The sequence below is a fragment of the Erythrolamprus reginae genome, chromosome 4, assembly GCF_031021105.1.
Source record: "Erythrolamprus reginae isolate rEryReg1 chromosome 4, rEryReg1.hap1, whole genome shotgun sequence".
NCBI classification, from domain to species: Eukaryota; Metazoa; Chordata; class Lepidosauria; order Squamata; family Dipsadidae; genus Erythrolamprus; species Erythrolamprus reginae.
In genome coordinates this window covers 47,969,747-47,993,239 of record NC_091953.1, presented here as the reverse complement: position 1 = coordinate 47,993,239, position 23,493 = coordinate 47,969,747, and the positions used below count along the sequence as shown (strand labels likewise).

The following is a 23,493-nucleotide window of genomic DNA, read 5'->3' as shown; positions in this document are numbered from 1 at the left end:
GACCCCCTGTCGCTCCCTCACCCAGCCTTCCAGCATCTTCCGAATGCGGAAGTCACCAGAAAAATCACTAAAAACCCCCGCCTTGGACAGAAAGGCGAGGCCGGCTAACCTGGACCTAATAGTCCTAACTGAAAGGCCACGCTGCCTCAGCAGGACACAAAATTCTGCCAGGTGTTCAACTGGGGCAGGCCAACTATGGGGGTAACCCTTACCCTGCCTGAAATCCCCAAACTCCTTACCTGCACGCTGGTAGGCCCGCAGGGTGCCCGGTGCTACCGAAAGGGCGATCGCCCTGGAGGCCTCGTCTCTCCAGCGCTCGGGAGCCCGCCCAGGCTCCAAAGGTGGACTGGAAATACCTCTGGCGACACCCGTGCCCACGGGGCCAGGGTCCGAAACCTGGACAACTGACCACGGGACAAGGCGTCAGCCACCCCGTTATCCAGCCCGGGGACATGTCTAGCCAGAAACAAGGCGTTTAGGGACAAGGACTTGTGCACAAAATGGCGGACAAGCCGCATGACCCTGTCACTCTTAGAGGACAGGGCATTAACAACATGGACAACCGCTAGGTTTTCGCACCAAAAGTGCACAGTCTTGTTCCTAAACTGCTCCCCCCAAAGCTCTAAGGCCACTATCAAGGGGAAGAGCTCCAAGAACGTCAGGTCCTTAACCAGAGAAGAGGCACTCCATTCCGGAGGCCACACCGACCAGCACCACTGGTCACCTAGCACTACCCCAAAACCACAAGTCCCTGCAGCATCAGAGCAAAGCTGCAGCTCAGCTTCCAAAAGAAGCTCGTGCCTCCAAAAAGACAACCCATTAAAGTGTTCCAAAAACTCCCGCCACACGCAGAGGTCAGCCCTGACTCCTGCGCATAAGCGGGTACGATGATGGGGCAAACGCAGCCCCTTCATCGCATCATACAACTGTCTAGAAAAAGCCCTGCCCGGCACCACTACCCGACAGGCAAAATTAAGGATCCCGGCCAGTTCCTGGAGCTGCCGAACAGTCACCTTCCTGCAGCTCAGGACCGCCTCCAGCTTGCACCTGATTTTAACCAACTTGTCCAGGGGCAATCTCGAAGATTGCTCCTCTGAGTCCAATTCAATACCGAGGAAGGTAATCCTGGTGGCAGGGCCTTCGGCCTTCTCAGAGGCTAAAGGCACCCCTAGCTGAGCACAAAGGGCTTCGAAGTCCCGCATCAGCGCAAAACATTGCTCCGAGTGCGCAGGCCCTGCCATCAGGAAGTCATCAAGGTAGTGAACGACCGAGCCCAGGCCACTACGCCTCCTGAGCACCCACTCCAAGAAGGTGCTAAAACTCTCAAAAAGAGAGCATGAGACAGAGCAGCCCATTGGCAATGCCCTGTCCACATAAAAACCACCTTCGAAATGGAAGCCCAGGAGCCCGAAGTCGTCCGGGTGTATGGGGAGGAGCCGGAATGCCGACTTAATGTCGCACTTGCCCATAAGGGCTCCAACCCCACACTTCCTAACCATGGTCACGGCCGCATCAAAGGATGCGTACCGCACCGAACACAGTTCGTCAGGAATGCAATCATTCACTGACTCCCCCTTGGGAAAAGACAAGTGGTGAATCAACCTAAATTCACCACTCGCCTTTTTGGGGACCACCCCCAAAGGGGACACTCTAAGATTCGGAAAAGGCGGCTCCGGGAAAGGCCCTAGGACCCTGCCTTCGGCCACCTCCTTCCCAATCTTGGCCCTAACAATGTCCTCATGTCCAACAACCGATCTAAGGTTATCGGACATGAAAGCCTTCCTGACCCCCACATAAGGGATCCTAAACCCCTTGGAAAAACCTAGCAAGAGAGCAGCCGCTCTCGAGCGAGGGTGGTAGTCAACCAACCAACCCTCAAGCACAGTGACATTAATTGGGCTGGGCCCCTTTTCCCCCAGCTGATGCGGGAGGCTTTCCTGGACCCCCACCCTTCTTTTCCGCCCCCTTCTTGGGGCGGGGGCAGACAGAAGATGCATGGGGCCCTCCACAATTCCCGCAGGCATGCTTATATTTGCAAAAGGGACGAAAACACGCCCCTTTCACAGCAAATTCATGACAGGCGGGTGAGGCCCCCTTACCAGCTACCCCAGGAGTCACCTTGGCCGGCGTGGCCACTGCAGGCTCCTCCTCCATGAAATGACCGCTGTCGGTCCGCTCACACCCCTCCTTGCCAGACATATGCGTGGCCCTGAACCAAAGGTCCGGCACCACCATATCCCATGGCAGGTTGGGCTCCACAGCCATCCTCATCCTAAACCCTTTATCATAATGGCGCCATATGGTGCCTTTGTATTCAAAATTAGCCCTGGCGATCAAATCAATATACTTAAGCATCGCCGAGGCCATAGCTGGCTGCCTCTGAATCACCACTGACGCATATGTCAGAAAAGCGTACAGCCAGGAGCTGAAACACTTGGTGACTTTTGTTTTCTTGGGCTTTTCCCCAGGAACTACGTCTTTCTCTTGTTTAGGGACCTCCCGATTGAGCAATGAATAAAGGTCCACATACTCCCCCCTCCAAATGGCTTCCTTCACGGATGGGTGGAGGTGGTACCCTAACGGGGTGGCCGGCAGACCACACGGAATGGCCCCCGCCTTAATACTGGCGAACGGGTCCCACACCGTGGTGGCCCCCGGCCCTAGCACCCCAAACCCCTGGGGATAGGCCATCAATGGAAGCGGGGGCATAACAGCAGGAGCTGTAGGGGTCCAACCCCCCACCCCGGGCACCCCAGCCACCACCAGCCCGAGCGGCGGCGGTGCGCCAGGAGCCGGCGCCCCCGCCAACGGGGCCGTCGGCGACCAGACCTGCCCGCATGCGCCCGCCTGGGGCCCCCCAAAGCTAACCTCGTTCCCCAGCCCCGTCGGGGGAAAACCCGCACCAGCCAAGGGGAGAAATGAAGAAGGTGTATTGTGTGGTGCAACCTCACCTGCCCCGTACGGGGTTGAAGACATCCAAGGGGGCCCCGCTACCGCGGGGCCCGGAAAAGCCGTCAAGTGCCCAGACTGGGCCGCCTGCCCGGTATGGGCCCTCTGCCCGGTATGGGCCGTCTGCCCAGCCTGGGCTGCCAATGGAGCTCCTCCCAACGCCGCTGACACCTGCTTGAGGGCCCCCCAAGGGCCCGAGCCGCTCCGCCACTGCTCGAGCTCATCGAGCCTCTCCAACACCCTAGCCCAAGAAAGGGCAGGAGAAACATCAGAGTGAGGGGCTGTAGGTAAAGGACCCACTGCCCCCTCCGCAGGCACCACCCCAGGGGCCCCCTCCATACTTGCCCAAGCCCGGGCAGAAGGCCTAAGGGCCCTCCTGGGGCGCGTAGCCGCAGGCTGGACCACTGGGGCCCTGGCTTGCCTCTTCTTTGGGGCCATGCCACCTTTGTAAAAAAAAAAATAGAAGTGAGGGGAAAAAAACCCCCCTTTTTCCCCAAAAAACCCCTCTAGCAAGGCCCAAACCTAGCCAGGAAAATCACCCTGGGGGATTAAAACAATAGAACCCCCCTGGAGCAGCAACAGGGCCCCTTACCCCAGGAACCCCTGTAGACCCCAAGGCCAAGAACCCCCTGAACCCTGGGCAAGGCCCAACCAGACCACCCTCCCAGCCGGGAGCGAATCACCACTCCCCCTCGGGCCCGAGGGGGACCAGGACACCAGCGCCGCCGATCCAAGCTGTTCTGAAGTCCTCAGGCACCGCTGGGCCTTGAAGAAAGGCCTCTTCGCCAGATTCAAAATGGCGGCCGCAACACGAGACCACCACAAAATGGCTGCCAGGAGCAAAACAAAATGAAATGTCTGCTCCAGCTGCCGGTCCCAGCGAAAAGGCTTGGCCCAGGGCCTGCAGGCCCTTAAATAGGGCCAGCAAGCCCCGCCCCTGACCGGCAGCAACGTCAGGCCTCGTAGGCCTGATTTTCGGCCGAAATCTCATCTCGCGAGATTTCGGCCGAAAACAAGATGGCGGCCGCCATGAGGGAGTCCGGTGTCTGCCCGGTCCCTCCGGCAAAGGCTGCCGGCCGGTAAGTCGACCGGCGCTATTCTTGCACTGGCTTTCTCTCCTAGCAATTGTGTATTAAGTACCAGGTTGCCTCTTATTCAGAAAGTTGCATAATAAACCCTTAAGCTAAAATATTATTAAGTATAAAAAATAGAATGACATTTTAATGTGGAAAGCAATTTCAGATATGGGTTCATTGATTCAGAAAATTGGGTTAATGCAAGTTATCAATATATTTTATGGTGTCTTATACTTTGCTATTGTTTCCTTTTGTTTTCAGCCATAAGTTTATAAAAAGTTTAATAATCTTAAACAGCATTAAAAATTGCATTACTAATGAAACATCAGTGCAATATTCTTCTAATCCACACAGTTCTATCCTTGTTAAAGTTTCAGAATAGCTTAGTGGAATGCTGAAAAAGAAATTCACATATTCAAAATAACATTTCAATTAAAATTAGACTGGCAAAGCAATGCTATATTGAAATGTCTAAATGTAATACATGCATGATTGCACTCAGAAGAGGGCTTATAAATCAGATTATATAACATCAATGATATCATCATTCCTTGAACTGCAATACTAGTGTGATATTGTAACTAAAGGAAACCATCTTAAAATTATTAAAATTAATTAATCATTAATAAAAATTATAAAGGAAAATCTATAACATTGCATTTTCCTTCACATAAAAGGAAGAAATAGTCCGACCTACTGAAAACAGCACCATAGGAGACAGAATTAGAATGCAAGTCAAAATAGACTGGAAAATTGTAAGAGAACATCTATCTACTCTACTCAATATTATGGGAGAAGAAACTATGTAAGATTAGGCTAACAACTCTTAGCATTTTACTATTTTAGAAAAAAGTAAGTTTATATACAAATATAAGTAGCAAACAAAAATATACACACAACTTTAAAAACAAGAGAGATGACCTTGTTCTCTCTTTCCTTATGTGTTATCACTTATACATTTCTAATTTATTTGCAGATTTTCATATTGGTATCATACTCTTAGCATTTTTACAATGCTGTTACAGTAAGCTCTGGCACTTAGGTCATTTGAGATGATTACTCCAAAGTCCTTGACAGAATGAAAGTCATCTATGAGGTTGTACCTTGTATTTTGTGTTCTGATTTATTTATTTTTTTGCCAATGTGTAAAACAGAGCATTTGTTGGTTGAGATTTGGATTGGCCAATTGTTTGACTGTTCTGCCACATAGTCAAGTTTTTTGTAAGATAGCAACATTGTGGGTGGTGTTGAATAGTTTTGCATCATCAGTGAAGAGAACACAGTTTCTTATAATCTGCTCACAAAGGTCATTTATGTAAAGTATAAAGAGTGTGGATCCTAAAATATTTTCTTTAGGGACACCGCTGTTAACTAGTGCAAGGTTTGATAGGGCATTCCCTATTTTGACCACTTGTTGCCTGTTTGATAGGAATGCAACTATCTACTTATGTAGGGATCCAGAAATGCCATAATATTTTAGTTTTAGAAGTAGTTTGTCATATACTACTGAATCAAAGACTTTACAGAAGTCTATATAAATTGTATCTATTGCTTTACCCTGGTCAAGTTGTGAAGTCCATATGTCTTGGCAGTATAAGAATTGCAGATTGAAAGAATTTTTTTTTCTGAAGCCAAACTGCTTATTAGAGAGTAGGTTGTTGTTCTCTAAATAGAGAGTAATGGGTTGGTTTATGACTGATTCCATGACTTGGCATGTGATACAACATAATTAGATTGGTCTGTAATTTTCAACTAGGCTGGGGTCATCCTTTTTTCAGATGGCTAGTTGACATATGCTAGGCAAGGAATTGATTTTGAAAGATATTTCATGGATTATGCTATGAGGTCCTGCTATGGTGGTTGAGAGCTTTTTTAAGAAAAATGCACATAGTCCATCAGGGACAATTAGATACATATGATTTTAGGTTACATAGTGCCTTTTCAATGGCATCTTCTGTGAAATTAACATGTAGATCATTGTGATTAGTTGTAGTACAATTGGGGAATGTGGGGTAAGTTCCGTTGCTGTTTACAAAGACTGAACAGAAGAATGTGTTGAAAAGGTTGGTCTTTATGTTTTCATCATTGCAGTCTTTCCCATTGGGCTCTTTTAGTGGTGGGATGGATCTTTAGGTTTATTGCTTACAAAATTATAGAAGGCCCGAGTGGATTTCGTGTATAGTAGGTTTTCTTCTTGTTTGCTCTGATAATTGGTGCATTCTGCCCTTATCTGTCAGCATAAGGATTTGTAGAGACTTTTGAAGTTAGCTACATAGCCAGTTTTGTTTTTGTACCAAAGGGGATGGGGTTATATTCTAATATCTAGAAAAACCTATTCACTACACAATCTGCTTATGGGCTATGTAGAAGCATTTGCTGGTGACTGTAAATACAACACGTTTAGTGTATTTATTTATTTGTTTGTTTATTTGTTTATTTATTTATTTATTTTTATTGGATTTGTATGCTGCCCCTCTCTGCGGATCACATCAAAAACAATATATCATATACATATCACAAATATATCATATACATATCTAAAAAATCCAATTAATATAACTAAAAAACTAATAAGATTTAAAATCATTCAAACCATTCACACAGCAAAACATACTACACTCGTCAGCCAGTGGGATAAGGTCTAACAGCCCCAAGCCTGGCTGCATAAATAGGTCTTTAAGCTTTTACAAAAGGCAAGGAGGGTGGGGACAGTGCAAATCTCCAGAGGGAGCTGACTCCAGAGGGCCGGGACCCCCATAGGTCTTACCAAACGACATTGTCCAGTTGGTGGGACCTGGAGAAGGCCAACTCTGTGGGACCTACCCAGTCACTGGGACTCATGCGGCAGAAGGCGGTCCCAGAGGTAATATGGCCCAATGCCATGTAGGGCTTTATAGGTCATAACCAACACTTTGAATTGTGTCCAGAAACTAATCGGCAGCCAATACAGTCAGTGGAGTGATGGAGATTTTGGTATTGCGGAGGATTTAAAGTCATTTTCTTATGTCAAATGCATAAAAATGTCATTGAGAATATTTTGGGTTGAGATTGCGCATGCGTCAAAGCTAGATGCATCTCATTTTCGAGCTCTAATTATGATTTATTAAATAAAGGTGAAATTCCTCCTTAAAACATAATAAATCCTTCTTGAAGGAAAGCAGAGGAGATCAAAGATAATCTAAGATCTGAGTTTCTAAGGAAGATGGGACTTTTTTCGCTATTACGAGTGAGTACAATTATAATAAAATGGCTGAAGGGTCTGAACCTAGCCTTGGCAAAATCGAGACAAAGCTGGATCAGCTATTACAAATTGTTTCAGGCTTTGAACAGAGGTTTCAGAAAGTGGAATCGGCTTTAGGAAATCTTTCTTTAGACTTTAAAACAGTTAAGAAGGAAGGAAAGATGGTGGCAGAAAAAATTCAAAGTTTGGAAAAACAAGCTAAAATTCAGGAGGAGACTTTTAAACAATTGAATTAGAGAATTGCTAATTTGGAAGATTGCCGAAGGCGAAGAAATTTATGTCTGCGTGGATTTAGACCAGATTTTGCTTCAGTTTCAAAATTAAATGAAGCAATTCTAGGTTGGATGCAAGCGCAGGGTGCTCAGGTTCTTTCTGATGATATTTTACGTGTCCATTGGGCTGCCCCACGTAGAAACCGGGAGAGGCAAAGAGACATTGTTATGGCTTTGGTCAGCGAGAAAAAAGCTGATGACATTTACAAATATTTGAAAAGCTGTGCCAGCCTTAAACAAGATGGGAACGAGATAAGAATTCTGAGAGATCTCTCTTGGGAAACCTTGAGAGCGAGAGCTGCCTTACACCCAATTTCAAGCCGCCTGTATCAAAGTGGAAAAAAAATTACTTGGGGTTTTCCAGGTGCTGTTTTGGTGTTTCAAGAGAACAAGGTGTTCAGAGCTCGGTCACCGGAGGAGGGAAAGGCATTATTGAATCAACTGGGTATTCAGTTTCAAGAGAGTGAGCCACGAGGAGCAGAAGGAGGGGGGACTGTAGAGCCAAAAAGAGCTGAAGAAAAAGAAGGAGGAGAAGATTATTTTAGCGGTCGCAGTACCCCAGACGAGGAGGAAAGGCAAATGGAGAAAGAGCTGAAGGAGTTAATCGGGCAGGTGGAGGCCATTACAAGGAAGCAGAGAATAACGAGAGCCTAGCGGGACAAGAAAGTGAAGAAGTGATTTCGTCAGAGACGTTTCTGGAATGCAGTGTTAACTCTTATTTTTGTTGATGGGAGAAGAGAAAAAGATAAAGGAAGTTTAAAAAACAAGTAAAAGAAGGAATCATTTAAATGGATAAGGGAGAGTGGGAGAGGAATTTTTCTCTTTAATTATATTTAAAAGTGGTTGAAAGTGGAGCTCAGTAGGGTGGGAACCCAATCCGGAGTAGTGCCTCATGATTCGATAAGGTTTTTTCTTGTCCTCTCCCTGTTTGGTGGGGGGAGCATGAGGGGAGGCACTTTGGGGGGGGGTAACTGGGGTAAGGAAGGAGAAAACAAGCAAACCAAGAGTGAAACAAGAGGAGGAAAGGGATATTATTGTATATTATGAATGAGTGTAATATAATGGTTTTAAATGTAAATGGTTTGGGATCTTATTTAAAACATTACAGGATATTGAGAATGGCTAAGCAAAATAAGGTGGATATTATGATTTTGACAGAAACACATAAAAGACGGGGAGGAAGGGATAAATTGATTAATGATAGAAATTGGAAATGGATATATGAATTTCGAGGAACGCAAAATAGTAGAGGTATGGTGATTCTTATTCATCAGAGGGTTTTATTTGAAGAAGTTGGAGTTCAGAAAGATAGAGAAGGGAGGTGGTTGTTTGTTAAAGGGAAAATTAATCATAAGAAGTTGACATTGGCAGCAATTTATGCCCTGAATGCGAAAATAAAACAATTTATAATAAATACAAAAAGGAAGCTAGATAACTTTATGGAGGGCACAACATTTTTAGCAGGAGATTTTAATATGCAATTAACAAATGGGATCGGAAATAGTAGGATGTTACATTTAAATAGACTTAATATGGTGGATCTCCATGCAGATATTCCAAATAGAGGTACTTATTATTCAGCAAGATATCATGCATTTAGTTGCACTGACTATATATTACTGAATAGTGTGGGCAATATACAAGTTAAAAAAGTAGATATCAAAAGTATTTGGTTGTCAGATCATGCCCCACTACTGGCAAAATTGGAAATAGGTCAGGAATGCAACCAAAGAATTTGGAGATATAATGCAGTTGTAACTGCTAGTGAACAAGATAAAGATAAATTTCAGACAGAGTTATGTTAATATAGGTGATATTAAACAATCAATTGTGTGGGATGCATGTTAACATTTTATGAGGGGACAATGTATATGTATGGAAACAGATATTAGAAAAAGGTGGGGTAGAGAAAGGGAAATGAAGGTAAGGGAAATAGACTTGATACAAGAGCAGCTAAGATTAACTAAGAGTAGGGATTGGAATAGTTTATTGAAATCGAAAAGGAAACAATTGATGGCATATGATGAGATCCAATGGAATAAGATGAGATGATGAGATAAGATAAGGTGATGATGAGACAAAAAACTTTGAGTTGGGGGACAAAATCAATGGAACAAATGGCAAGATTTTTGAAGAAGAGGAAAGAAAAATCATGTATATTAGCACTGAGAGACCCTAGTGGAGAGGTTAGATATGGTAAAGAGCAGCTAGAGAAGATAATGAGAAAATATTATGAGGATTTGTATAAAGAGGAGCAGGTTAATATAGGAGTCCGCAATGTTGGGAAAATAGTAACCGAAGAAGACAAACAAATATTGAATGCAGAAATCACACAAGAAGAAATTGCAAAGCCAAACAAGCCAAAGCACCGGACCCAGATGGGTTTACAGGGGAATTTTATAAAACTTATATGACTGTATTGTTGCTGTATGTGGGGAAACTGTTTAATAATATATTGTTAACTCATGATATCCCGCAGACATGGAAGCTTTCAGAGATTGTTACTATTCAGAAGATGGATTGAGATTTAAGAGAGCCTGGGTCCTACCATCCTATCAGCTTAGCAAATCAAGATTATAAAATATTTATGAAGATATTGGCAAATAGACTTGAAAATATTTTACCAAAAATAATTGAAGAGGATCAATACAGATTTGTGAAGGGAAGGAAAATAAGTGAACCAATTAGAAATGTAATAAATATGATGCACCATGCTACCGTTACTAAAAGGAAATTAGGAATTCTGAAATTAGATGTTTATAAAGCTTTTGATAAAGTTAACCATAGTTATTTATATAAACTATGTAAGGAATTAAATATGGGGGATATATTTTGTGAAACTATAAAAGAGATTTATAAAGGGAATGAAGCGTATATAAGGGTGAATGGACAAAGAACGCAGAAAATTAAAATACTAAATGGCACCAAGCAGGGATGTCCTTTATCTCCAATGTTATTTGTAATAGCAATAGAGATGTTAGCTAATAAGATAAGACAAGATAACACTTGGGCAGGATACAAAATAGGGGAAATAGAAATGAAATTAATCCTATTTGCAGACGATGCAATTATATTGACCCAGACCCCCATGGAGATGATTAAAGGTATAAGAAATATTCTACAAAAGTTTAAACAGGAATCAGGATTGTCGGTCAATATGGAAAAAAATCAGAGATTATGTGTTTAAATACAGGTCCGAGAGAGCAGATAGTAATCAGGAAATAATCAGGGTTGAAGTTAGGACTAAAGAAAATTAAATATCTGGGAATTTGGTTATTGAGAAATCCAGGGAAAATTGAGGAGGTGAATTATAGATTAATATAGAGGAAAATGTTGAAACAGATGAAGAGCTGGAAAGAGAAAAAGCTAAGGAGAATTTCTAAAATGAGCTTTGAAAATGATGATAATTCCAAAATGATGTATCCGTTTCTGGTACTGCCAGGGGGGCTATCAGCATCCAAATTTAGAGAATGGGACAAAAAACCTAATTACTGGGTTGAAGAAGATAAGAGACCAAGCATAAGAAAACAGTGGTTAATAGTGAACGAAAAAGAGGGTGGATGGGGAATTCCTTGTTTGGAGTTGTATAGGGAAGCATTTCAAATTGAAAGATTAATGGAGTTGCAATTATTCGAGAATAAATGGGTGAAACTGGAAAAACATATAAACGGGATGAAGAATAGAGAATTAATCTTTATAAAGTGGAATAGGAGCGACTTAAATAAACTAATAGGTCCCATGAAAGAAACTATGGAAATTTGGAAAAAATGGCAGGGGAAAATAGGATTATATAAATCAAAACGGTCATTGATTTATGTAATAAATAAAGATAATAAAATAAATTTAAATAGGGGTATAGGAGAGTTGAAGGCAAGAGGGATAACTAAGATAGAATAGTTATATGAGAAGGATGGGAGGCCAAGTAGAAATCGTATAGAATGGTGGTTGGGTAAAGGAAGATGGCTACAAATAAATGCAATATGTAAATATATGTATTAAAGGGATAATAAAGAAGAACTATTTAGGGAGGAGATAGAGTTAGAGAAAATAATAAGAGAAAAAACTGGGGGTACTAAGGCGCAAGCAAGCAATATATATAAGATGTTAGTGAAGTCAGACGGGGATGTGATCATACGATTGACTAAATGGTGGCAAAATGAGATACAAGTAGAGGTGCAAGAGATGCAAAATACAGTAGAGAATATAAGCAAAATCAAGAATACAAGAGTTAGGGAAATGAGAAGGAAAATATTACATAAGTGGTATTACACACCCGTTCAACTTGCACACTTTCAGCAGAACGTTAAAGGTATCTGTTGGCATGGGTGCCAAGAGAAAGGAGTGTTTATGCATATGCTCTGGGAATGCCCAGTGGTGCAGAACTTTTGGCAAAAAGTGCAAGAGGATATTAATAGGATATTAAATATAAGATGGATGATTACTAAGGAAATGGCAGTATTAGTAAAAAATAGTGACATGGGACAATACAGTGAAATTAAACAAGCAGCGATAGAAAGCGCTCAGGCGGTAATAGTCTTGGGGTGGAAAGATACGACAAAACGGACAATGCAAAATTGGTGTAGGTATATGGTGGACCACATTCAATTCGAGATTATGGATAAAAAGATGAATTCGATTAATGAAACTGATTTGCAACAGCTGATGGGGCAATGGGACAAGGTAAGACGATATATGGCGAGTAGGATCCGAGACCAAGCTATAAGAAACAAGTTGGAATCACTCTATAATATGTAAAGAAATATTTCACTCTTGGTTTAAATTATTTATACAAGAAATACCCCCAACTGGTGGTGGGGAATGATTGATTGTCTGGTGGTGGGATCACTGAGCACATGTTATATGTTATATGTTGTGTGTGTGTTTTATATTATAAAAATCAATAAAAATATTAATAAAAAAGAGAATATTTTGGGTTTAAATTGCAATAACAAATGACAATAGATCAATTGGTCCAGCCCGTTAATTTTGTCATCATTGTACTGTTTAATTTAATATTTATGGTGGTAAACTGTCTAATTTGAATCACAACTAGTACATCTTTCTTGCTTCACAATTACAGATATAACGTTTCTTACTAATTGGGATTTTGAGTGCATGGCAATAAGGCCAAGGTTTATTTCAGGGTTCCAAAAAATATAAGACAAGGTCTTATTTTGGGGGAAATACAGTAGCAAATAATACATTTCTGGTAGCATACATATGGAGAAATATCCTTTTAATTGCATAAGCCCTTTTTTTCAAATTAAAAAAGTATATCCTTGATTCTGTTCTTGTTGCTCTGTAATCATTATTCCCATTTATTATGAAATACTTTTTTTCTTATGCACAACCTTTCCCTCAAATGACAAAAATTAAAATAAAATAAAATTAGGAAACTAACCTGTGACTAATGATAGAAGGTTGTTGGGTTTTTATTTTTTGTTATTTGAGTTATTTTGTTATTTAGTTGTCTTGGTATCGTAGAAAGCACAGCACAATGTTTAAAAATTCTACTGAGAAAGGAAAGTGAATAGGAAAAGATGTTGATTTTGAGTTCAGATTATTAAAACCAGGCAACCAATACTATTAGTAAGTTTTCATGCATCCATTATGTGATAATGCACTCTCTATGCTATCACACGCATGCTTGCTTCCAGATCTTGTGTTAAAATTTGTTTCAGGGAGGAGGGAAAAAAAGGGTCCATAAGGTTCTCACTGGTTTAGACAACCTGAACGTCTGCTAAGATTCATGAGCAGCTTGTTGAAATAATTCATCAACGAGAATCTCAGGCAATGAGCATGGCCATTTTTATAGATATTTTGAAGGCAAATACAAACACGTCAACACGTTCAATATTTTCTTTACCCTAGCTTATTTCAGTTTTGCATATTAAAGTGTAGTGTTGCATAGAGATCTATCTAAAGGAGACTAAATACTGTGAAATTATTACAATACTGATTCTAAGTCTATACTATTGAAGGATAACATTTCAAGATGAAATAATTATGCACAGGAGTAAGTAAAACATGAAAAGAACAAATGTCAGCTAGAAATCCTTGGAAAAGAGAAAGTTATTGCAAGCTAATGAAATGGTGAGTTAATCTAATGCAATAAAACCAGAAGTTGAAAAAAATGTTTTCAATAACTATTATGGGAGGATGGAGTTTATAATAAATATGGCAAATACTTTGTGAATAACTGTTTTCTTTTATCTATCAGAATTCTACCATCTGGCTTCATTTCTTTTATATATATTCTCAAAGAAAAAAGTACTAATCACTATCTCAAACACACTATGTGTTATTTTATAAATCTCTGGTACTGTATATAGTAAATTCAGTCTCTGGACTAGTATCTCTCAGCAAAACTAAATTCACCAATTGTTCTTTAAAAAAACCCAGCATAACATTTGGTCTATGTTTTCTTTTATTTCTTGAAGAAAAGTGGAATATAATTAAGAAAACAATGAAATAAAATTAGGAAACGTGTAGATCTGTGTGCATTAAAATGTTGCACTGTGTGTACCAAACTAAATCAGAAGCTTCATAAATGACTATCTTTTGCTGATTCAAATAACCTTTTCTAAGTATAACAAAAAAATTCTAGAATACCAAATGTTATTTCACAGACCGTATGGCAAGATATATTTTCGCAACAAAGTACAATGGAGAACTGGCTAAACCATGCTTTTCTTCCTCAGTTTCTGGACATGCTCAGTCAACACTTCACTTTGATTGGCTGACTGAGTCACCAAGGCAAGATTCGTTGACTACCCATGTTCTGATTGCTGACAGGAACAAATTTCAACATAAATTTGTAGGCTTCTTTATTTTCCCGAGTGAAATTATATTCTGTTTCAATAAAAGTTCCATTTATTGAGCATTAATGGCTATAAAATAGAAGTGACTAGCTTTAAGTATTTAAGAGTATTCTTCATAATACTGGCTTACAGAAGGCTCACTACAAATACGTTGCTTCTACTGGAAAAGATCTGCCAATACCATTTTTAAATATTTCTGATTCTCTGAGTGGATGTTATGTTCCTATCTATCTGTCTATCATCATTTTGACGTTTGGATGTTCCTAATATAGGATTTATCTTAATGATTGAAAATAATGGCAAAGAATAAATTCAACAAATAATGACTAAATTATGTGCAACTTCTAAATTATACATTGTTTAAAATTTGTTTATTTAAATGTTTTAACTAGCTATTTCTGTATTACTTAAATAAAAATAAAATATCATATTAATTTTTGGAATGTTATATAATTCATATTCTTCCAAACAGGGGGCAGTCATCTGATTTTAGTCACTTATGGTAGCAAAATACAAAATTGCTCTTTTTTAGTGTTACTTTTGAACTCTGAGAATATCTTAACTATTCCCGTTTAAACATCTGGGGGGGGGGAAAACCCAATCAGGCTAAATTAGATTTAAAAAATAAGAAATAAATGTTGATAAGACTATTCATATTATCTTTGAATTAGAATTTTTGATAGGAATTTGTCCTAAGATACGTTTCAGCTCAGAAGCTGCTTCTCAGCATTTTGCTAAAGTATTCTTGATAATTAAGCCTGCCTTTAATTATGTTTTTCCCAAACAGAGAAATGGATTATGGATTTTGTGACCTTTCTTTACTATAAAATATATGTTCCCCTCTTACTGGAATAATATAATACAACAGGAACTTGCTGAACACGTTTTTGGGAAAGTAACAGATATTGCTCTATCCTTATAGCATTTAATGAAAGAGTAGTAGATCCTTGGAACAAACTTCCAGCAGACGTGGTAGATAAATCCACAGTAACTGAATTTAAACATGCCTGGGATAAACATATATCCATCCTAAGATAAAATACAGAAAATAGTATAAGGGCAGACTAGATGGACCAGGAGGTCTTTTTCTGCCGTCAGACTTCTATGTTTCTATGTTTCTATGTTAATATGGTACAATTTCTTTTTCTTTTTAATGTCCTCCCCAGGCAGCCAAGGCCAGTTTCCACTCACACAGAATGTTACAGTTATTGAGGGTGAAACAGCAACACTGACTTGTAGAGTGGATCAAAATGATAACACCTCCCTCCAGTGGTCAAATCCAGCTCAACAAACTTTGTACTTTGATGACAAGAAAGGTGAATATACTTTTTTTTGTCCTCAATTGATTATTTAAATAATAATAATAATGTTACTGTTAAATAATGGTTGAACACTCTACATTATATTTTACATTATCCTCAGGCTAAAAAAATGTGTAATTTGAATATTATTGTTTGATTGTAAAATTATACAATATTAATACTAATTTGAAAAAAGTTTGAATTGTTTCATTTCTTCTCTATTTTTATTGCTGACTAAAGATGTGATTATGATCTGTGTTCACTAAATATAGAGATTTAATACTAGAAGTGTGATTAAACAGGTTAATACAGGTACAACATTTAATACCATGGGTTTCCGTGCAAGGAAAAAGGGTAGAAATGTTTGTTATAACATCACCGTACAAAAATGCAGTTTATGTCATATATCAGGAAGCAAGTACATAATCATGGTGATTGCATTATGATATAATTTAGCATGACATGAACATGTGTACATAAAAATAGCAAGCAGTCCCATTGTCAGTTCATTATCAAGGATGTGTTTCAGAACACAAAGTTGGGGTTTTTTGGTCATTTAGTTGTACCCGTCCTGCATTATGGAAACATGGAAACCTTTATCTTTGTATGCCAAAATAAATGCTGGTTCAGCCTAATATCACTATTTGTAAGTGTTGCATTGTCTTTGATTTGATCTGGGGATTAGCATGTGTCCTACCAAGGAAAAAATGTATGTTTCTATGTTTCCTTTCATTGACTTGATTGTTCTGTCCTTGTATCAGTCCTATTATGCAGCTCTAAGGAGTACAAAAAAAAAAAAATCTTGTGTTGAGTTTACACCTTATATCTGATCTGAGAAAAGATTTGGGGAAAGAATGAAAGAACAGAGAGGAAAAATAGGAGAAGTGAGGGGGAGGAAGAAGGAGGAGGGAAAAGAAGAGAAGATGGTAAACGTGATATAGCAAGTGTATAGTTTCTCTGACATAGAGTACTTTGGAGGGAAAGAAAAGGAAGAGGAGGAATTGTGTGATATAGAAAGTGAGATACTCTCTCTCTCTCACGTATACAATATTTTCTATAAAGGAATATCATCCCTGATATATAGACATTTGTAACCAGTAAGTTTATTAATGTTCATTCTCCTAACCAACACATTTTTCTTTCCAAATATATGAATGCATACAAAAATTCTTTATTTAAATCTATTCATTCTAATTGTCTAAATATGGAATTAACCTATCAAATTTCATTCACCAATTGGAAAATCCATTAGTCACATTCAAAAAACAATAACAAAAATTACAATTTCCCTGCCTTTGAGAAGAATTTTAAAGTTTTTAGTATTGTTTTAATGTTTTCTTTAATAATTTTCAATAGTTTTTGTGAGATGATAAAGGAATATTTTTTCTTGTAACTGTTCAAATGTTATTCATTGACGTATGTGTTTGTTAAATTTATTTGCCAACTATTTCGCTGTGAAGCTACTCTAGGGGGCTTACAACAATGAAAACAAATGTAAATGTAACAGTAGCAAACTATTGGAAGAATATAATAAACAATTAAAAAGAAAATAATGAGAATAAAAGATGAGTGGATGGGAAAGCAGGGAGCAAGGGGGATATGGGATTTACTAATAATGTAATAACCATGTCCTGGGTGATACTCCCACATTGTTAGTCAGTATTCCTGCAGTGCTATTCAGTAGCTCTTGCAGAGGAGTGCAGAGGACTGTATTTCCACTCATATACAAACATATATAAACACAGGTAAATATTCTCTCTCTCACTGTAAATTATTAGAGCAATATGAATATACCCGCTGAATATACTATCATTTTTCTAACATCGTTTTTATAGCATTTCTTCCTGACCATATTTGCAATATATGCAACAGAACTCATTAAAAATAACAGCTTTATAGTAATTCACATATTATGATGTCCGACTTATGGAACAGTATCCCAACCCCATCTTTGCTATCCTTTCCACAGGGCTTGTAGGCCTGTTCTTTTCCACTGGACCCTAGGATATGTTTGTGTACATTTGTTCCTGAATTGAGTTCTGTCAAGGTGGTTTATAATCAGGGGTGGGCTGCTGCCCGGATTGGGGGGTAGCAGTGGGGTAGCAAAAATGGAGAACACCCAATTTGCACCGAAAAATGAAAAACAATGCAGGGCATCCTGCATAAGCCATGTCCACAGTGTGGTAGTAAAAATTTTGGTAGCCCTTCACTGTTTATAATAAACCCACACAAAGTTTTTGTTGAGTTGGGCAGCTTTGGAAACTTAGTAACTAAATTATATTTGATTATAAATAAAAATCTTATATCTTCATAGAATTGCATTTTTTCTAATTGTATAATTCTAATTGCATTTTATTGAATTAATTAATTACATTGATTATGATCACCTGCTCCAATAAAATATGGGTAGCAAAATGCACAATTAAAACTAAGCAAAAATGAAATAAAATGCAGTGTCCTGGACTAAAGCAACAATAACAATAAAAACATAACAGGGATTCCACAATGCATGAACAGAGCTAAATCATAAGAATTTTCTAGAACCTTAAGAGACTGGGTGTGATTTGTAATTTGAGGGGATGCTTTTCCAGAGGGCATAGATAGAGAGGGCATGCTTCTTTAGTCCTATGCAGTGTCCAAATTTAGTTGAGTTCCATTGTGCCAAGCATCTGAACAATGGGAAATCAACAGTGCCTTAAATAGGCAGTTCCTCAAATAACCAGGCTCTAATTTGAATCCTGACCAACTCTTATATTGATTTGTTTGTTCTGATATATATACATTATACATTATAATATTAATAAGAGGAAATACAGGAAAAGAATCAGAAAAAGCTTCTTCCAACATATTTAAAAGAAGAAAAAGTCAAGGAAACAATTGGTCCATTACAGGGAGATAGTGGTAAGGTGACAAGCGACAGGGAGAAAGCAAAGATACTTAACTTTTTTTTTTGCATCTGTCTTTACACAAAGAGAAAAAACAACCTCACAATAAAAATATCAGGAATACAAATTAAAATAGGGAAGAAAATGGTAAGGGAACACCTTACTACACTAGACGAGTTCAAATTATCATGACCAGATGAATTACACCCCAAAGTTCTGAAGGATTTATTATTTATTTATTACTTAGATTTGTATGCCGCCCCTCTCCGAAGACTCGGGGCGGCTCACAACATGTGGAAACAAATCATAAATAATCTGACAATTTAAAATATTTAAAGATTTAAGAAGGACCCCATATACTAACAGACATACACACAAGCATACCATATATAAATTAAACATGCCCAGGGGGAGATGTTTCAGTTCCCCCATGCCTGATGGCAAAGGTGGGTTTTAAGGAGTTTACGGAAGGCAGGAAGAGTAGGGGCAGTTCTAATCTCCGGGGGGAGTTGGTTCCAGAGGGCCGGTGCCGCCACAGAGAAGGCTCTTCCCCTGGGGCCCGCCAACCGACATTGTTTCGTTGACGGGACCCGGAGAAGGCCCACTCTGTGGGACCTAATCGGTTGCTGGGATTCGTGCGGCAGGAGGCGGTCTCGGAGATATTCTGGTCCAATGCCATGAAGGGATCTGGCATACAAGAACTCAGAAGCATTGAACTATATCTTTAAAAGATTCTGAAGGACTGGAGAACTGCCAAAAGACTGGAAAAAAGCTAATGTAGTTCCCATCTTCAATAAAGGAAAAAATAGATCCAGGAAACTACAGACCTATCAGCCTAACCTCAATACCAGGGAAGATTCTGGAAAAGATAATCAAGCAAAGAATCAATGAACACCTAGAAGGAAACAAAGTAATAACCAACCCCCTATAGGTTTGTCCAAAACAGATCATGCCAGACTAATCTTATTGCATTCTTTGACAAAGTTACAAAATTAGAGGACCAGAGGAATGCTGTATATTTAATTTACTTGTACTTCAGTAAGGCATTTGATAAAGTAGATCATACCTATTACTGGATAAAGTTGAAAAATGTGGGCTAGACAGCAATACCACCAGATGGATTCAAAACTGGCTAACCAACCACACCCAACATAAAGTGCTCAACGGAACTCAACAGAACTGCATGGAATTGTCAAATGGAGGGAAGCATGCAGTGAAATACCTCAAGGCTCTGTTTTAGGCCTAGTACTCTTCAGTATTTTCATCAATAACTTTAATGAAGGGATAGATGAGGAATTCATCAAATTTGCAAATCAAACCAAACCGGCAGGAATAGCCAATTCTCCAGAAAACAGGCTCAAGATACAGAAGGCTCTTGACAGACTTGAACATTGGTGCTTTCAAACAAAATGAAAATTAATGGTGAAAAAGGTTCTCCATTTACGAAAGAAAAACAAAATGCACAGGTACATATATGTGGTACCTTGCTCAAGAGTAGTAAATGAGAGAGATCTTGGAGTCCTAACGGACAACCATTTAAATATGAGCCAGCAGTGTGCAAAAGCTGCCAAAAAAGATAACATAGTTCTATGCTGCATTAAAAGAGGGATTGAATCAATATCATGTGAATTAGGGACTACTTGAGGGAGCTTAATGAGTACAAATCACTGGGACCTGACGGACTCCAGCCCAGAGTCCTAAAAGAACTGGCAGACACCATAGCGGAACCTCTTCTCCTCATCTACCAAAAATCTTGGGCCACTGGATACCTACCAGAAGACTGGAAACGAGCAGATATAGTTCCCATCCACAAAAAGAGGGAAAAGATGGATCCAAGCAACTACAGACCTATTAGCCTGACTTCAATCCCTGGAAAAATACTGGAGAAAATAATAATAAAACAGCTTTGCCACTACCTGGAAACAAACAAGATAATATCCAACAGCCAACACGGGTTTGTCAGAAGCAAATCATGCTAAACCAATCTCATATCCTTTTTCAACACCATAGCCAAATCAGTAGACCAGCGCAACACGGTGGACCTCATATACTTACACTTCAGCAAAGCTTTCGACAAAGTCGACCACAATCTCCTAATCAACAAATTAGAAAAAAGCGGAGTAGACTACAACACATGCAGATGGATCAATAGCTGGCTGACCAACTGCACCCAACGAGTTGTCCTCAGCGATTCCAAATCCACATGGAAGAACGTAGGCAGTGGGGTACCACAGGGTTCAGTCCTGCTCTTCAACATTTTCATCAATGACTTGGACGAGGGAATAGAAGGGCAACTGATCAAATTCACAGACGACACCAAGCTGGCGGGGGTAGCCAATACCCTAGAAGACAGGCTCAAATTACAGAAAGACATAGACAGACTAACACAGTGGGCCCACACCAGCAAAATGATGTTTAACATCGACAAGAGCAAAGTCCTTCACCTAGGCAGAAAAAACCCTGGACACACATACAACCTGGGAGAAACCCCTCTTAGCAGTAGCGACTGCGAAAGAGACCTCAGAGTCTTGGTGGACAATCAACTAAACATGAGCCAACAGTGTGCAGCAGTAGCTAAAAAAGCCAACACAATCCTAAGCTGCATCAACAGGGGAATACACTCCAAGACCAGGGAAGTCTTAATACCACTCTACTACGCCCTGGTCCGACTAAACCTGGAGTACTGTATTCAGTTCTGGTCACCACACTTCAAAAGGGACATTGAAACTCTGGAGAAGGTGCAAAAAAGAGCAACCAAGATGATTAAGGGATTGGAAATCAAGACTTACGAAGAGAGACTGAGGGAACTGGGCATGGATAGCCTAGAGAAAAGGAGGGCCAGAGCGGACATGATAGCAGTCTACAAGTATACGAGGGGATGTCACAGAGAGGAGGGGATCACTTTATTCTTCAGGGCACCAGACGAGGAACAACGGCTGGAAGCTGACCAAGGAGAGATTCAACATGGAGATAAGGAGGAACTTCCTGACAGTCAGAGCGATCAACCAATGGAACAACTTACCAGCGGACGTTGTGAACTCCAACACTCTGGACATTTTTAAGAGAAGATTGAACTTCCACTTGACTGGTGTACTATAGGGTTCCTGCTTGGGCAGGGGGTTGAACTTGATGGCCTTCATGGTCTTTTTCAACTCTTACAATAAATAAATAAGTAAGTAAGTAAGTAAGTAAGTAAGTAAGTAAGTAAGTAAGTAAGTAAGTAAGTAAATAAAGTGTTAATACCATTATAAAATGTCTTGGTAAGGCCATACTTGACATACTGCATTCAGTTTTGGTCACTACAATGCAAAACAGATAATGATTGATAAGGATAAGGATAAGAATAATTTATTAGATTTGTATGCCACCCCTCTCCGAAGACTCAGAGCAGCTCACAACAACAATACATAATACAAATCCAATGATTAACAACAAAACAGTTAAAAATCCTTAATTTAAAAACAATCATACAACCCAAACAAATCATACATAAAACAGAGCAGCTGAGGGGAATCAATTTCCCCATGCCTGGTGATATAGGTGGGTTTTCAAGAGTTTGCGAAAGGCAAGGGGGCAGTCCTAATCTTTGGGGAGAATTGATTCCAGATGGTTGGGGCCGCCACAGTGAAGGCTGTTCCCCTGGGTCCCATCAAATGGCATTGTTTTGTCGATGGGACCCGGAGAAGGCCAACTCTGTGGGACCTAATCGGTCGCTGGAATTTGTGCGGCAGATTGCGGTCCCGAAGGTATTCTGGTCCGATGCCATGAAGGGCTTTATAGGTCATAACCAACACTTTGAATTGTGACCAGAAACTGATCGGCAACCAATGCAGACTGCGGAATGTTGATGTGACATGGGCATATCTGGGAAAGCCCATGATTGCTCTCGCAGCTGCATTCTGCACGATCTGAAGTTTCCAAACACTCTTCAAAGGTAGCCCCATGTAGAGAGCGTTACAGTAGTCGAACCTCGAGGTGATGAGAGCATGAGTGACTGTGAGCAGTGACTCCGGGTCCAGGTAGGGCCGCAACTGGTGCACCAGGCGAACCTGGGCAAACGATGTTGATACTCTAGAAAGACTGCAGAGAAGAACAACCAAGATGATTAGGGGACTAGAGGCTAAAACAGATGAAGTACAATTGCAAGAACTGGATATGTCTAGTTTAGTGAAAAGAAGGACTAGGGGAGACATCATAGCAGTGTTCCAATATCTCAGGGGTTGACACAATGAAGAGGGAGTCAGGCTATTCTTCAAAGCACCTAAGGGTGGACGAATCAAGCAGAGCAGAAACTTAGAGCTAAGGAGAAAATTCCTGACAGTTAGAACAATTGATCAATGGGACAGTTTGCCTACAGAAGTTGTGAATGCTCCAATATTGGAAATGTTTAAGAAGATGTTGGATAATCATTTGTCTGAAGTAGTGTAGGGTCTCCTGCCCAAGCAGGGGGTTGGACTAGAAGATCTCCAAGGCCTCTTCCAGCTCTGTTGTTATTTTTATTATATAAGATAATATTATATATTATAAGAAAGAAAAACAAATTTATAAGCTTCTAATAGTAAAATATTATAATATTATTTTAGTAATGTCAAGGTGACATTAAATCATTGACATTGTCAAGGTGACATTAGATCTTTGAAATTATCGCTATGAATTGGGTTAGCTTCTTGTGCTAATTTGAGATTTCAAAAAAAATTATTAAGATCAAATTAACATTCAATAAATCAGTAAAAAGGCTAGTATAAAACATCAGGTTAGATGAGCTAAAGAAAAGAAAACAACTATTACTTAAAAATAGATTTATGTTTTATCTTACTTTGATTCCACTGACGAGTGGAATAAAGCAGCCTGGATTTGCCTCTTTGTCTGTTCAGATCTAAAACAGACCCATAATGCATCATTTGTTTAGGTAGAATAAGCTTGACAAAATCTCTTAAATTAAATATGC

General features: G+C 39.8%; 1 protein-coding gene across 5 annotated transcripts in view; it reads left to right on the top strand.

Annotated features, from left to right (window-relative positions):
* The window catches only part of CADM2 (cell adhesion molecule 2), a 406,671-nt gene that overhangs the window by 190,371 nt on the left and 192,807 nt on the right, over window positions 1-23,493 (top strand). For all 5 annotated transcript variants that reach the window (XM_070750255.1, XM_070750253.1, XM_070750254.1 and 2 more), the window contains one exon: window positions 15,526-15,675. In XM_070750255.1, the coding sequence (XP_070606356.1) occupies window positions 15,526-15,675 (150 nt within the window). The remainder of the gene's footprint in view (window positions 1-15,525; window positions 15,676-23,493) is intronic.